General features: G+C 56.3%; 1 protein-coding gene and 1 pseudogene across 1 annotated transcript; one reads left to right on the forward strand and one right to left on the reverse strand.

Moving 5' to 3' along the window:
* Positions 1–1,822: 1,822 nt before the first annotated feature.
* On the forward strand, positions 1,823–16,259 carry HSPA12B (heat shock protein family A (Hsp70) member 12B). Its single transcript, XM_047068468.1, has 12 exons — positions 1,823–1,865; positions 3,676–3,773; positions 4,740–4,864; positions 8,436–8,622; positions 8,969–9,073; positions 9,373–9,489; positions 11,422–11,596; positions 12,504–12,590; positions 13,030–13,134; positions 13,243–13,501; positions 13,967–14,070; positions 14,690–16,259. The coding sequence occupies exons 1-12, from the start codon at positions 1,823–1,825 to the stop codon at positions 15,325–15,327; spliced, it is 2,043 nt and encodes a 680-aa protein (XP_046924424.1). The 3' UTR covers positions 15,328–16,259.
* Positions 5,799–8,197, reverse strand: LOC124503189 (FAU ubiquitin-like and ribosomal protein S30; annotated as a pseudogene).
* Positions 16,260–16,581: the final 322 nt, after the last annotated feature.

Genomic DNA, 16,581 nt, shown 5'->3' on the forward strand with positions numbered 1-16,581 from the left:
GTGATGGTGCCCAGCTCTGCGCTCGCCTGCATTCTGTTAGCAAAACTTCCTGATCAGGCCACTGGCTACAGAGAGGGAGGGGGCTCTGAGCAGCCTCACCTTTGTTTAGGGGGGCTGCCAGGCCCACAGCTGAGGACTTTAGCACAGGTTATCTGAAGATCGGCCCAGGAACACGTTAAGCAGCACTTCTCAAACTTTCATGTGCACAGATCTTGTTAAAATGCAAGTTCTGACTCAACAGGTCTTGAGCGGGGCCTGAGGTTGTGCATTTCTAACAGCTCCCAGGGGGCTCCGGTGCTGCTGCCTCTAGCCTGGCCCTCAGACACAAACTCAGGTTGCTCCCATCTTAGAAAAGAAAATGAAAGCACATCTTCCCGTCCTCAGGCTTTCTGTTCCTCCAGCTACTGCCCTCACACCAGCCCCTGACCTCAGCCATGCTTCTTGGAAGTGCTCACTGCATTCTCTTACCCTCTGCTCGCTCCTTCCCCGGGCTCACTTGACTTCTACCCCATCTCTTTCATTCTGCCGAAATGATGGCCTTGGGCCATTAGAACAGGTGTTGCAAGGCTCCTCTAATAACCTCTAAAGGCATCTAGCTTCGCGTACTTCTCTTAGATCTGAGATCTTCATGGGACCATAGCAAGCATCCAGTCTTCTCCAGCAGCACACCTTCCTCCAGCCAGCCTTTCCGTGCTGGTTCTCCCTACTCTTCCCCCACTACTCCCTGCCAGGCCTCCCTTGACATGACTCCCAAATGTGCATCTCCCCCTCAGCTTTCTCTCTGACCTCTGCATCATACACCATCTGGCTCCTTGGTCTGTTCTCTGGGAAGCTTCAATACTGCACCCAGAACTCTGCCCCTTTCCCCTGCCAGCCTGCCCTTCTCCGGTATTCTCCATCTCACTGTCCATCCCCTAGCTCGAATCGGACAATGTCACCCTTGACATCTTCTTCCTGATCCCCAATATCCAATCCAGCCATCTTCTATCAGCGCTGTTGGTCTCTCTAACTTCAGAACTCGACTTCTGTCTCAAGACACATAGCTACCACCATCATCTGTCGCCTGGTGCCCCCATAGGGCTTCTGCTTCCAAACTGCCTGCTGCAATCTGCACTCTCCATACAGCCAAGGGACTTTTTAAAATGCAGATTTAGTCATGCCCCCAATTCTGCTCAGCTACTTCAAACCTTTCAAGATTTGCTGTTCCCCGTCATATAAAACCAAATCTAAAATAGGGTCCTGGAGGGTCTGCCTAGAGGATCAGCCCAGCCCAGCCCAGCCTCTCTCTCTAGCCTTACCAAGCCTTTCTGCTTGGTTTGTATCCAGCTGTGACCTTGACAGCATCATTTGTAATCTCAAATTCACTTCGGTGATTATCCTACAGTAATCAGTTTCCCCACCAGGCTGTAGGCCTCCAGGGCGAGAACAGTGTCTCTCTGGGTCGCTAATGTCTGCTAACACCTGGCACAGAGTGGGCACTCGAAAACATTTAGGAGCATCCTGATTCCAACAAAGCAAATGTTAAGACATTTTGGAGACAAGCTGGCACTGTGGGACTGAACGTTAGCCGAGCCTAAGGAATTGCTGTTAATATTGTCACACATGATGAGGATGTTGCAACGACGTTTGTGGAGTCTTTATCTGTTGGAGCGACGTATTGAAGAATTTATAGGTGAAACAACGTGATGTCTGGGATTTGCTTCAAAGGACTCTAGCCAAAAGTAAATAACTAAAATAAATAAGCTTTAAATAAGGGAACAAAGGAACAAATAAATGCCATTCTGTTTGTCTGTTCCTGTTGACAGTCACAGGGCCTGCAGAGATGCTGGCTGTCCCAGAGATGGGCCTGCAAGGGCTGTACATTGGTAAGACTCTCCTCCCTCCCCCAGCCTGTGCCCTGACCCACCACCCCTCTCATCCTGACACTGAGACCCACCCCCAGCCTGCACATGGGCAACTCTCCCAGACGAGGTTCTTGAGACAGTGTGTTTGTGCAGGAAGGGTTGGTGCTTACAGGACTGTGTGTGTCAGTGTGTGTCTATGAGTGTGTGCACAGCGGGTCTGTGTGCACAGGACTGAATGCGTTTGCATGTCTTGGGCAGGGTCTGTGTACACGGGACCTGGTATGAGTGTGAGTATGTGTGTCTGTGTGTGTCTGTGTCTGTCTGCCTGAGGGAAGTCTGTGTTCAAGGCCTTGTATGAGAGTGTATATATTGGCAGGTGGTCTGCATGCACAGAATTATGTGCGTGTACACCTTCATCTGCCTCTGGCCTGGTCTGGGAGCAGGCTCTGGGCTCTCTGCAGGGGTGGGAGGCCAGAAGTCAGGAGGGCCACTCCTCAGGAAGTCCATTAACAAAGACCTGGTGGGCTGGGCCTTCCTTCCTGCCTCCCTTCCCAGGCCCAAGCCACAGCAACTTGGCCCCTCAAGCTGGAGCTGGTGGCAGGGCCCAGGCCCGTCGTACTGGCCGCTTAGAAAAAGGAGCCCTGGGACACTGACCACCATAACCCTGCCCCTCCAGCACCTCAAGACAGACTCTGGCCCTGTCCAGGCACTTCCTAGAATCCCCCTCATGTACATGTTCCCAGGGTATCCCAAGGCCAGCAAGAGCTGGGACCTATCAGGGCACACAGCAGGGTAGCTACTGAAGGAATACAGGACCTGGCCTAAAGCAAGCCAGACCAGTTGACGTGTCCACGGGTCTTCATGCAAGACCCCATCAGCCTCCTGGACCAGCCTCCCTGTCCCCACACATGAATCTCAGGGCAGCCCAGCACTGCTGGTAGGGGCCTTAGCAACGCCCAGTGGGGTGGTGATGAGCCACCAGCCCACACCTAGGGGATTTCCAGCCAGGCAGGCCCCTAAACTGCCTGATCCTCCAAGCCAGGCTTTGGGCTGCCTTCTGGAGCTGCTGTTTCCTCCCAGCAAAGGTCCAGCTCAGTGCTGGGCCTGAGAGAGGGTTTCAGTGGGACCTCCTGCCCCCAGATGCTGGCTCCAGGTTTCCGTGTGTTGTAGGGAAGGGAGGCTCAAAATCCAACTTCCTAGTGTTGTGGACATGCCTCAGCTCAGAGCTGGGCTGGGGGAAGCACCATTCCCCTTCTTGATCCTCACCACACAGCCAGCTGGGCCTATCCTTGGCCATTGGTGGAGGGAGGGGGAGAGGGAGGGTGACTCCCTCAGGTCCTGATTAGAACCATGTGGCCAAACTCTAGTGGGGAGGGGAACAGCCCCTCCTGCTGCTCAGTTCTGTCTGCAGTTCCCCACCTCTTCTGGTTTCTCTGCCCTCCACCCTCACCCTGCCCCAGGAGCCCACTCACCCATCTCTCCTGCCCTTCTGTCTCTAGACTCAGTCTCCCCCAGTCCTCATAATTCTTCTCTATCTCTCCCCTCGCCTGCTGTGCCCCTGCTGTGTCTTAGGGATGCTGGGGGAGACAAGGAGTCCTCAGGTGAGGCATGGGTCACCCTCCAGGGATGGGTCACCTCAAATCGATAACAGGCCCTCAGTCCTCCCCTGCCTGCCTCAGTCTTGTCCTTCCTTCCCTCCCCAGCTATTTCCCCTTCCGCAGCAGGGTGCCCCTTGCCTCAGCCCAGCAAGGACTGATGGGGAACCTCCCAGTGCCCAGCCACCGGCTCCTAACCTGATGGTGTGCCAGAGTAACTTACCCTCTCTTTGCAGGCTCTAGCCCCGAGCGGTCCCCCGTGCCCAGCCCGCCCGGCTCCCCAAGGACCCAGGAAAGCTGTGGCATTGCCCCCCTCACACCCTCGCAGTCTCCAGTAAGCCCGGGAATAGGGATCCTGGTGGTGGGTGGCCTGGGTGGTATGGAGGCAGGTCACACTCCAGAAAGCAAGGCCTGGTGTCTAGCAGAGCCCTAGCAGGGCCTGGGTTGGGCTGGGGGTGCTGCCTGGATCTTGCCCTTGCATTCTCCAGTCATGTCCCCCCCGCAGAAGAGTTAGCCTTAGGTGACCTTGGACTGTAGGGGTAACAGTCTACTAAGGTGAGCCCAATGTAACTAACACCCAGGCAGCACCACTCTGGGGTGACACCCATAGACCATAGCCTGCCTCGGGCAAGGAGACTTCTGACATGTAGTGGTATATCTGGGGAAGAGAAGACACATATTGCTAAGCGTTAGTTTGGAAACTACTAGCTTGAAGTATCCAGGATATAACCTTCTCCCAAACTCCCTGGGTCACCCCACCCAGGATGGCCTCACCTAGTGATGCAGCCTGGAGACCCCCTTGTTCTTAGGGAGCCCAGGCCTGGCCTGGGAGAAGGCAGAACCGCTCTGGGCACGTGCACAGGCCTTTCTTCTCTGCCACAAAACTGACAGAATCTGGTCGTGTCACTGTGGACACAAAGATCTAGGGGGTCAAATATACACAGGTCTGTGTGTTACCGAAGCTGCCCAGAAGAGCGAGATTGCTCTCAGCTGGGCCGGGGCTGTGCGGTGCTGTGAGATGGGGGTGGGGCTCAGGCCAGCCAGGCAGAAGGTGGACAGAGAACCGAAAGAGGAAAGCAAGAGCTTACGCCACAAGCTGCAGAGGGTGACCTGAGAGGCCTTGGGCTTCTGAGCAGTTGCAGTTCCAGGGCTTAGCCTGGAGGCTAGGAGGGGAGGGGATTTGGGGCAGGTGGCTGGAGCCGGGGCCAGTCTGGACCACAGCCAGGGGAGAGGAGGGGCTTCGGCAGGCAGTCAGTCGGCCCCTTGGGCTGCTGCCTGACTCTGGATCTTGTCCTCACAGAAGCCCGAGGCCCGAGCCCCCCAGCATGCTCCCTTCTCTGTGGTGGTGGCCATTGACTTTGGCACCACCTCCAGTGGCTATGCCTTCAGCTTTGCCAGTGATCCTGAAGCCATCCACATGATGAGGTGAGGGTGGCTGAGCTGGGAGATTGGGGCGGGGGGGTCCTCACTCCCTGGGATGGGCCTGGTCTCAGAAAGACTGTCACTGAAGAGACATGGGGTCTCTCCAGAGCTCCCTCCATCCCTAGCTTGGGGCTTCCTGTGGGGGCAGAAAGTTAGAGGATGGGTCCTAGGCCTGGGCCCCATCCTCAATCAGAGAAACACCCAATAGAAATTTTGGGTTTCATTTTTTTTTTAAGTTTACTTATTTATTTTGATTTTTTTTTTAAAAATTTTTTTTTCAACGTTTATTTATTTTTGGGACAGAGAGAGACAGAGCATGAACGGGGGAGGGGCAGAGAGAGAGGGAGACACAGAATCGGAAACAGGCTCCAGGCTCTGAGCCATCAGCCCAGAGCCTGACGCGGGGCTCGAACTCACGGACCGCGAGATCGTGACCTGGCTGAAGTCGGACGCTTAACCGACTGCGCCACCCAGGCGCCCCTACTTATTTATTTTGAGAGAGAGGAGTGCAAGCAAGGGAGGGAGAGAGAGAGAGGAAGACAGAATCCCATGCAGGCTCCATGCTGTCAGCACAGAGCCCAGCATGAGTCTCAACCTATGAACCGTGAGATCATGACCTGAGCCGAAATCTAGAATCTGATGTTTAACCAACTGAGCCACCCAGGAGCCCCTGGGCTTCATTTTTAATTTTAAAAAATGTTACAGTTAAATACACAAATGCCTTTCTGGGCTTGTACACAAATGCACACAGGCATATATGCACATATGTCTGTAAAATAAAAGTGGGAGGGGTGTCTGGTGGCTCAGTCGGTTAAGCATCCAACTTTGGCTCAGGTCACGATCTCATGGTCCACGAGTTCGAGCTCCAGGTTGGGCTCTGTGCTGACAGCTCAGAGCCTGGAGCCTGCTTCCAATTCTGTGTCTCCCTCTCTCTCTGCCCCTCTGCCACTCACACTCTGTCTCTCTTTCAAAAATAAATAAACACTAAAGAAAGAATTTAAAATAAAAATGGGATATCATACAACTTGCCTTACTTTAAGCTTTCAACATTATTTTGTAGATGTTTTGTGTCAACACATAAAGCCACAATTTCTTTCTTCTTTTTTTTTTTCAAATCCACCTGCTTTATTTTTTCTTAAAAAAGGAAAAAGAAAAATGAACAAGCCAAACAAAAACAAGGCAGCCCGCCTGGCTCCCTTGGGCTCTGGGCATGCATCTTGGTTGACAGGCCTGTTCTTATATAGGCTCCTGCTGAAGCCACAATTTCTTTTAACAGCTGCGGAGTACAGACATAATTTGTCCACTTTTCTACTGATAGTTTTAGGAGGTTTCTTGTCCTCTAATTTTTCACTATTACACAAAGTGCTGCAATGAATGTCCTTCCTTGAAAACCTGTGCTGGGATTTCTGTGCAGTAGACTCCTACAGGCAGATTCCTAGGTTCAACACCTCAGGTGAAGGACAGGGACATGAAGGACCAGAGGGCTGAGTTGACAAGTTACACAGCTGTTATGAAAGAGATGTTCAAAAAAAATACATCCTGATATAGTTGAGTTTTGTTTGAACAACACATTTGATACTCCCCTCCAGGCCTCAAGACCCTGATCCTTTATGTCTTAGGGAAGCTGCAGCCAGTAGGTGCAAGGCCCTTCTAGAAGACCCCAAAGCTCCAACCCAGATTGGGATGAGGGAGCAAAGGGGCTTCCCCAGGGCCCAGAAGGGTAGATGGCGGGGTGGATGGAGAAACAAACATAAGGGTTACTTCCCCAAAGATACAAGGAACTTGACCTGCATGAGCATGAACTGCCCTTCCCCTTTCTCTGCTCCACCCACATCCACATTTAGGCCACAATGGCTCTGGGCACTTACAGCCCTCAAGGGGCTGCAGGACATCCCAGCTGGCATGTTTGTCAGTGCACACCGTTGAGACCATGCTGGACCCTATGTTGGGGCAGAGGACACAAGAAAGGACAGTGTCTCAGTCCTGTGGACGAGACAGTCACAGGAAGTAATTGGGGGACATCTTGGCTTCTTCCCAAACCCTCCCCACCCTACCAGTCACCAAGCCCTATCACTTCTACCTCTCTAGTATCTCTGGAACACCCAGCCACTTCTCTCCACAGCCACAACCCCTAAGTTCAGCCCCACCCACTCTCACCTGGATGGTTGCAAAATCCTCGTCTCTGGTTTTCCTTCTCCATTTTTCCTCCCCTCCATCTGTTGCCATGTGGGGACCAGTGACCTTTCTTTTTTCTTTTTCTCTTTTCTTTTCTTTTCTTTTTTCTTTTCTCTTCTCTTCTCTTCTTTTCTTTTCTTTTCTTTCTTTTTTGACTCGCTAAGTAGCTTTATTAGAGAAAGCCAGGATTACAAAGGACTTAAGAGTTGGCATTGGGGCCCTTCTTTTGACAATGGTGGGCACAACATTAACAAAGCACCAGTTTTACTGCATCCACTGCTTGGCCTGGCCTGTCTTCTTTTTCTCCTGTTTGGCCACTTTGGGAGTCTGCCCCCTTACTTTCCCATCATGGCCCAGAGAACCATGGACTTTGCCTCCAAGCATGTGGATGGTTCCCCCAGAGTGGTCAGAGCCTCTACCCCACACAGGCCCTGATAACTTCATCTTCTAGGGGTGTGCCTGTCAAGAGCACGATTTGATCTCCTTGGAGCATGGCCCTCCAACAAGTCCATGTGAGCCTTGATCTGGGCAACTGTCTCCTGGCTAGCCACCTCGAGGGTGTGTAGCTCCTGAGTGTGAAGCTCCTGGGTGCGAATAAAAAGCTACATACCAGCGACTGAATGGTGGTCACTGCTGCTGCTACCACAAAGATCAACCGGTGACTTTTCTAAAAGCAAATGTGGTCATGATTCTTCATTCTTCTACTTAAAGCCCACCAAAAGAATTCAGATGTGGCATTTGATGCTCTTCCCTAGCTGACCTTAACATTCCTGTATTTTCTCCTTCTGCATTTTGAGCCAGCCTGTAGCTGGTTATCCCTGCGCTTTCACACCTCTCCACATGCTGTGCCTTCTGCCTGGATGCCCAGTTCTCTCCCCTAAAGGCTGCAGGGGACAAGCTTGGCCTAGAGGGTTCAGGGCATCAGAGAAGTTAGAGGAAGGGGAGAAACAAGAAGCTTGGCGGTGGAAGACAGCCTAGAGGAGGGCACACCATCTGGCTGGGAGAAAGCCTCTGCTAGAGTCCTCAAGAGATACGTCAGGAGGCCAGACCCAGGCAGGTAGATGATGGCCTGCTGCTGCTTAAGGAGGGAGGCGAAGGCCAATGGTGTACCTCATAGAAGGAAGCAGGAGCTGAGAATGTTGATAGGTCCTGTGGCCCCATGGATAGAAAGGATCCCATGAGCAGCATTTTATGGAGATTTGAGTGGATGCCAAGCACTGTCTTCACGAGAACTCTAAGAGGTAGGTACTATTATTATCTCCATATTACACGTAGGAAGACTGCTGCTCAGGAAGGCTAGGTGGCCTACCCAAGGTCACACAGCTGATTCCAGAGCGGGTACCCAACCTCAGGAAGGGAGGGTTTCGCTGACAACACTGACAGTCCTGTGCCCCCACAGGAAATGGGAGGGCGGGGACCCAGGAGTGGCCCACCAGAAGACCCCCACCTGCCTGCTGTTGACCCCGGAGGGCGCCTTTCACAGCTTTGGCTACACTGCCCGCGATTACTACCACGATCTGGACCCTGAGGAGGCGCGGGACTGGCTCTATTTCGAGAAGTTCAAGATGAAGATCCACAGCGCCACTGTAAGGCACATTCTGGCTCGGGACACTCCGGCCCAGGAGGCGGGGGCAGGAGGGGAAAGGGCAGGGCTCAAGGAGGGTGAGCAAAGGTAAAAGGTGAGGAGAGGCTGAGGGGGCTTGGGAGTCAAAGTGGAGGAGGGGCTAAGGGGTGAGGCCGGGATTAGAGGAGGGCGGGGCTAAAGAGAGGGCTGGGGACAGAACTGGTGTTCTCCTGGATTAGCAGGAGAGCCCAGCTGAGCCCACACTTCGGAGGGGAAGCACCAGGAAATGGCGTGATTTTCAGAGAGAGTTTGTCAGGAAATGGGGGTAGAGCTATGGCCTCCTGCAGAATCGCCTATGTTCCTGCCAGGATCTCACCCTGAAGACCCAGCTAGAGGCCGTAAACGGAAAGAAAATGCCTGCCCTGGAGGTGTTCGCCCATGCCCTACGCTTCTTCAAGGAGCATGCCCTTCAGGTGTGCTGTGGCCCCATCCCTGCCCACCGGGGCAGGGACCCCCGCCAGGTCCATCTTTTCCTGTCAGCCCATCCGTTAGAGGTCAGAGGTCATTTTCGCCAGCCCCTGCCTTCCTATCTGATAGAGCCTGCATGGGCCATACGGGTGTTGGGGGAGGAGGTGTTAGGAATTCTTCCAACTCAGCTGGGAAGTCCTTCCTGAGGCCTGATTAGTCCCTCCAGCTCCCATAGAAGGCTGAAGACACCTCCCACCCCCGCAACCCAAGCCAGCCTACCTCTCATTGCCCCCTCCTGCTCCAGGAGCTGAGGGAGCAGTGCCCATCGCTGCCAGAGAAGGACACCGTGCGCTGGGTGTTGACGGTGCCTGCCATCTGGAAACAGCCTGCCAAGCAGTTCATGCGTGAGGCTGCCTACCTGGTGAGGATGTGCAGGGCAGACCAGTGGGCATAGCTCTGGAGGGCTCTAGGGACGGCCCCAGACTCTCATTCACCCACCACCCTGGGGACTGGTCACTGTGTACAAAGACCTCTGGCCTTCCCCTGCTGGGCATTTTGGAAGGTTGTCACCACCAGGAGAGGGTGTGAGCCTGCAGGAACAGAGAGCAGAGGGACGAGAGGCTCGGCCCAGGCCAGCTTAGCCAGCGTCTTAAGTCGGGTTTCCTAGCAGAGCCCAAGATGGGTCCTATGCATGTGGTGTATTGGAGAAGGGCTCTTGGGAGAAAGAGGAGTGAGGGAAATGGGCCAAGAGAAAGAGCCGAGCAGGAATGTGGTCTCAACTGGAGTCTAGCCTCAGCCCAATCCCATGAAGAGCACTGGAGGGAGAACTGTACCCAGCAGTTGACCACAGGAAGGCAAGGGGGCCCGCTTTTTTGTATATCCATATCAGTCTGTTGTTGGTTGCTGGAGGTGAGGGGGAAACCTTTCCAAGTGAGGTGGTTTCCATTCAGCTGAGGGCAGTTCTCTAGAGAAGGGATGGGGGGGGGCAGCTGGGAGCCAGTAGCAGCCAACACACAGTAGCTGGGCAGCCAGCTCCGGTATTTTCAGGGGCTCCACCACCATGCCCCAGCCACTGTAAGCTCTGCAGTAGGGGAGACAGGACTACGAAACTATGAAGGGAGGTGATTTGGGTCAGTGCTTCCTGGGCTTCCTACCATAAGAGATGCCCAAAGGTCTGGAGACTGGGGGGACCTGAGTGCACAACTCAGGTTCCCCCACCTCCAGTAAGATGGGGTGGGGAAAGAGGGGAGCACAGCCTCTCAGAGCAAAACTCATTGCTTGGTCCTCCCCCTGGGGCCTTGGGGGACACCCAAGGACCTCCAAAAGGTTTGCCTGTGCACCCTCTGGAAGATACCAGAACCCTCAACCCCCCACGCTCCTGTGGGCCAGGCATGCCCCAGGTGCCAGGTCTGCAGGTGCCTACACTTGTCACTGGAAGGAGCTAACCCTGAGGTGGTGGGCATTCCCCCACCCCACAGAGACCAGGATGAAAGCAAGGCTGTGCCCAGCCAGAATAAACACCCCCCACCCTAGTGCCCCCTGCTGGTTTATCCACTCTGCTTCCTCCCACACTGTTCCTGGCTGCCAGCTCAGGAAGGGCTGGCCCTGGGCAGGAAGTCTCGATACCCACCCGTCCCCAACCCCCACCTGGTCAGAATCCAGGGAACCCCACAAAACCATAAAGTACTTCCCACAGGGATCCCCTGTCCCAATATAGGAAGTAACAGATCCCAAGTGTTTTTCTCCTCACAACTGGCCCCTCCTGGCGCCTGGAATTTCACTGTTGAGAGTCTCTTGATGCCTATATCTGATTCTCTGGGGAACAGAGTTCTCCAGGGACTGGGGAGGCCTGTGGCTATTATCTGACACCAGCCTGGTGAAGGAAAAGGGCTCAGTGAGCCAAAGGTGACCCCCCCCCCCATACCACCTCCTCTGATTGGTGGTCTGGCCATTACACCCCATACACACTGTGCTAGAGTCTGGGCTTACAGACTCAGCCAGTGCTCAGCTGGCCAGCCCTGTACCTGTGAAGGGGACCTTGCTACAGCCTGGGCAGCTTAGAGGGGCACGTCCCAGATGCTCTCGGTTTTCACTGTCTAGGGTCTCTTCCTGCTGGGCAACCCCATGGTATTCTTGGCCATGGCCATGGCCCTCCCCAGCCTGGTCACAGGGTAGCCGTGAGGCAGCTCCAAATTTGTGCAGCTTGGAGGAGCCTGGGAGGCCTAGCATGGGTGAGGTGTGATGGGGAGGAGGTGGGAGCCCCAAAGGCCCTGGTTGCCTGCCCTGAGGTGCCATCTTAGGTATGACACTTGGCCCATGGAGGTCCCTGGCCCCGTCCACCACCTATTCCCAGGCTGGCCTGGTGTCGAGGGAGGATGCAGACCAACTACTCATCGCCCTGGAGCCAGAGGCTGCCTCTGTCTATTGCCGCAAGCTGCGTCTACACCAGCTCGTGGACCTAAGCAGCCGGGCTCCAGGCAGTGGACGCCTGGGTGAGCGCCGCTCCATCGATTCCAGCTTCCGGCAGGGTGAGCTGCACTCAGGGGCACTGACTGGTGGTATTACATTTGTCCTGGGAGGGTCAGAGGGTAACTGAGGCCAGACACTCAGCCATGTCCCACACGAAGAGGATACCTCCCCCCCCCCCCCCAGCCACATCTCTGGTGGAATTCAGTCTGAGGAAGGAGGTGCAGCCCTGACCTGGGGGAGCCCAATCTGAGGATAGAGATTTCACCTTGTCCTGGGGGAGCACTGTCTGAGCAGGGCAGGACTCCATCCCAGTCCTGAATCTGAGGGTAGGGGGACACAACCTGCCCTGAGGGGAAGTGCTCAGGTGAGAAAGGAAGAAATCAGCCCCTACTCTGAGTCAAAGGTGGTCTTCAGTTTTCTCTTAAACAGCCACTGAATCAGCAGCTTCTACCATCCTGGCACATCAGCTGTCTTCTTCCTCCCCCACAACAGCCCTGAGCTGCTGCTACCAAGCTCAAACTCCAGTGCCAGGGCCGTGCACTGAGACAGCTATGGTCAGTCTTAGTCACTCTCCCAGATGCCACCTCCCATGACTAGGAGAAATCCCAAGTCCCAGGCTCCCCTGGACCCCCCAAGTTCCCCCCCCCACACACACACAGCTCCTCCAAGCTCTCCTAACCCCTATTTTGCAGTGGCCCCAGCCCACCTACGTTAAGGGAATGTCCTGAGGCCAGAAATACTTCCTTCCCCTCAGCTGTTGGTCACAGCACCTGAGATTACTGCATCGGGATTTCTGGATCCTTTGAGGTCCAGACCTTTGAGGTCTACTTAGGAGTAGAGCAGGAGTTTCAGAAGAACTGGCTGCTCCAGATGCGCATGGAGGGTGCTGGTGGGAGGATGGGGTCGAGTGTGGTAGCTGAGGCACCTCCTTCTAACCCCACTGTCCTGCTGTCCCTCAACCCCCAGCCCGCGAGCAGCTGCGCCGGTCCCGCCACAGCCGCACGTTCCTGGTGGAGTCCGGCGTCGGAGAGCTGTGGGCAGAGATGCAAGCAGGTGGGGGTGGGGGTGGACGGGTGTTTCTTGAGCCCTGCGGGTCACCATATACTGATTGGGGGCATGGGAACATTTGCGAAGTGGGGTTCAGACCTTAGAAACGCAGACCCTCCTCCTCCATTAGCTGCACCTAACCTGTCAGTCTCATGGTCACCTGCACCCCCACCCCACTCAGCCGCGCCCCTAACTCCCACTTCTGGAGATTCTCCGCGGATGGAGTTGCAGAGCCCTGGAAACATTTTCCTCCAAAACCTTGAGCCCGTAACCCATTGGCGTAAGGTTCAAGCACCTGAAGTCCCTTACAGCCACCCCACCCCCATCCTCCCCGCAGGCAAGGCTAGCGACTGGGGCAGGGCTGGGGGCTGGGTGAACCTGGAAGGGGCGCAGAGCTGAGGGTGCAAAGCAAGCCAGGAGTGTGTGCTCACGCTCGCCGCCGCAGGAGACCGCTACGTGGTGGCAGACTGCGGGGGAGGCACGGTGGACCTGACCGTGCACCAGCTGGAGCAGCCGCATGGCACGCTAAAGGAACTCTACAAGGCATCTGGTGAGTAGCCAGCCAGCACCCTTGGTGCCCAGCGCGCCCAGGCCCCGCCAATGCCCCCTGGCGGTTGAGTCTGCGCTGACTCCCCCCTCACTCCCTGCCGGATCTCAGGCGGCCCCTATGGCGCGGTGGGCGTGGACCTGGCTTTTGAGCAGCTGCTGGGACGCATCTTTGGAGAAGACTTCATCGCCACCTTCAAAAGGCAACGCCCGGCAGCCTGGGTGGATCTGACCATCGCCTTTGAGGCCCGCAAACGCACGGCAGGCCCACACCGTGCAGGGGCACTCAACATCTCGCTGCCTTTCTCCTTCATTGACTTCTACCGCAAGCAGCGAGGCCACAACGTGGAGACAGCCCTGCGCCGGAGCAGGTGGGCCCGGGGACCAAGGACTCAAGCAGGGTTTGCGGATGCCGGACGCCCCTGCAAGGGAGGATGTGGGCCCCAGAGGACAGTGGGAGGTCTGCCCAATCTGCCCTGTGTACATGTCTTACCAGCTGGAGTCAGGGGAGGGGCCTAAGCACCCCAGCTAGAATCCTCAGGCCCGATCCGTGGCAAGAGAATCTTGAGCCCCCAGGGAAAGGGACGACATTTTGCGCCTCCCTGCACCCCCACAGCCACACACACCATGCGGGCCAGGGCGCCTTCGCTCCTCTGCCTGGAGGCTCCTCTCCTGGGACTTCATGCCTGGAACTGGAGCAGGCAGACGGCTAAAAAGCTCCTGAGGGAGTGGGGTGGAAGGACACAACATGCAGTCAGTGCCCAGTGCACACGGGCCTGGAGCAGGGGTGGAGCTCCAGACCCCAGCCCATGAGCCTGTGCCCCCTTCACCAACAGCGTGAACTTCGTGAAGTGGTCCTCACAGGGGATGCTCAGGATGACTTGTGAGGCCATGAACGAGCTCTTTCAGCCCACGGTCAGTGGGATCATCCAGCACATAGGTGAGTACCGAAGCTTGGGTCCTCCACTAACCCCCACATTCACACTCGGACGCAGGAATGACCCCTCCTTATTAGTGCCCGGACCCTCCACACATCCAAACACCGGAATGAGACCCAGAATCATCTGGGACAACCGGAGGACACAGTGTGGTGGGTATTAAGAGCTAGGAGGGATGATGTGTACAGCCTCTCCAAGTGAAAGACCCTCTGGTGCCTCAGTTTCCTCATTCATAAAACGGAGTGATAGCACGGGGTTCCCAAAACTGTTATCATAGAGACTTAAAGAGCTGAAGTACTAGAGATGCGCCCACAGTGGGCAGCAGGCACTGTAAATGCGTATCCTTATCTCTTTGCCCTCCAGGACATGGAGGAGGAGGAAAAGGGGGGTAGAGTGTCAGGGAAGCAGAGCCCGTGAAGGCTGCCTGGAGCACTCAGTGAAAACTCGGTTTTTCTTCCTCAGAACCCGCCTACCGTTTTAGGGTGAGATGGCTAGCTTCTAGTTGCCAGCAGGATGCAGGATGGTGGAGGGGAGGTGCCCGAGGCCTCACCGCGGCGGCCTCAGAGGCTGGTGCTCTTTGTCACCTCCCTTTCCATCCTCTCCTCCCGCCCCCTCCCGCAGAGGCGCTGCTGGCACGGCCCGAGGTGCAGGGCGTGAAGCTGCTGTTCCTGGTGGGCGGCTTTGCCGAGTCGGCTGTGCTGCAGCACGCGGTGCAGGCGGCGCTGGGCGCCCGCGGCCTGCGCGTGGTGGTCCCGCACGACGTGGGCCTCACCATCCTCAAGGGCGCGGTGCTGTTCGGGCAAGCGCCGGGCGTGGTGCGGGTGCGCCGCTCGCCGCTCACCTACGGCGTAGGCGTGCTCAACCGATTCGTGGCTGGGCGCCACCCGCCCGAGAAACTGCTGGTCCGCGACGGCCGTCGCTGGTGCACCGACGTCTTCGAGCGCTTCGTGGCCGCCGAGCAGTCGGTGGCCCTGGGTGAGGAGGTGCGGCGCAGCTATTGCCCGGCGCGCCCGGGCCAGCGGCGCGTGCTCATCAACCTGTACTGCTGCGCCGCCGAGGACGCGCGCTTCATCACAGACCCCGGCGTGCGCAAGTGCGGCGCGCTCAGCCTGGAGCTAGAGCCCTACGACGGTGCGTCCTCCGGCCGCCGCGAGATCCGCGCCGCCATGCAGTTTGGCGACACCGAGATTAAGGTCACCGCCGTCGACGTCAGCACCAATCGCTCCGTGCGCGCCGCCATCGACTTTCTTTCCAACTGAGGGCGTGCGCGAGGACCAGTTCCCCAGTGCCAGGCCCCGCCCTCTTGTGGTCGTGGGGTCGGCTCTAGTGGATGGGCTGCTAGTTCTGAAGTCGCGCCTCTTCCCCCACCCTCCCGCCTGGAGAGATGAGGTCGCAGGATGGGTGGGGACAGACTCTGGCTTTGGAATTGGGCCCAGGTCCGCTGACTGGAAGGCTGCAGAGCCCTGCCAAGGGCTGAGGTCAAGGAATCAGAAGAGGTTTGTAAGCCGGTGCGCCCACAGGGAACACGTCACCCCGAAGGCAGAATGCACCAGAAGACGGAGCCCTGGCCTGGACTGGGGGGGGAGGGGGGGGGCGGGGGGGAGGTGTGAAGGCAGCCGGGAGAGGCGGAGCAGGGCCGCTGCAGGAGGGGCAGCAGGAGGAAGGAGGATGTGCAGAGCTTTGGCCTGAAGGGCCGCGTGCGTGGATTGATGGGCTCAGCCTACACAGGGAGCTGGGCAGAGCAGCCCCATGCCACAGAAAAATGGCTGGGGACTGGCACGAGAGTCACAGGAGTATAGGACCTCCCCAGGCGTGGCACCGACCATCCAAATGTGACTGTTAATTTTAAAACTTTCTCAGCAGGCTAATGAGGAGGATACAGGCTGAAGGCACTTATGAGAGGATGTGGGGGAACATGCGGGGGCCGGGGGCTTCCTTCAGGACAAATGACTCATCTGAGAAGGCCCCTAGGGAAGCCTATGAATGACCCACTTGCACCCTATCCCAGCTACCCAAGCGCAGTGGGACTTGGGGAGCTGCAGGGTGGACAGAAGAGGCACTAAGAGCTGATCTTGGCTCTGCCATCAACTCAATGTGCCATTGGGACATTTCCTGCCCACCCATGACATGCAGCTGACCCACCTGCCTGAGAACCCTAAGGCGACAATAAAGCATTTATGCTTCAGGTGAAGCCAGAGCCTGCTGGTACCTCACAGGAGAGGGCCCCAATGGAGGAGTAGTGGAGGGGGCCTGGGTTCAAAAAAGGGAGAGTGCTTTCAGCTTTGTGCAGAGCTGGGAAATGACCAGAAGGGGGTGCTGCTGTCTCTCTGTCAAATATCCCAAACAGAACTTCCCCTAAGACCTCTCTCTGGCTTAGGCATAAGGCCTCACCCCAGCCAAACTTATGTCAACTATTCCCAGGCCTAAAATACCACTCGTGCATACTTCGTTGGGGGCTAGGTGCTATAATACCATGAAGTGTCCTTACCTCCTAAAAGAATGAACACAACCAG

This window comes from Lynx rufus, unplaced genomic scaffold (assembly GCF_022079265.1).
Source record: "Lynx rufus isolate CCGP_SWC_20201006 ecotype Redwood Valley unplaced genomic scaffold, mLynRuf1.p SCAF_8, whole genome shotgun sequence".
In the NCBI taxonomy this organism is placed as follows: domain Eukaryota; kingdom Metazoa; phylum Chordata; class Mammalia; order Carnivora; family Felidae; genus Lynx; species Lynx rufus.

What these genes read in the sequence shown, in the direction of transcription:
- HSPA12B (XM_047068468.1), top strand. Translation starts at nt 1,823, where the DNA reads ATGCTGGCTGTCCCAGAGATGGGCCTGCAAGGGCTGTACATTG. An exon ending in TGAAGATCCACAGCGCCACT is followed by an intron (nt 8,623 to 8,968) that starts GTAAGGCACATT and finishes TGTTCCTGCCAG; the next exon opens with GATCTCACCCTGAAGACCCA. An exon ending in CGATTCCAGCTTCCGGCAGG is followed by an intron (nt 11,597 to 12,503) that starts GTGAGCTGCACT and finishes CTCAACCCCCAG; the next exon opens with CCCGCGAGCAGCTGCGCCGG.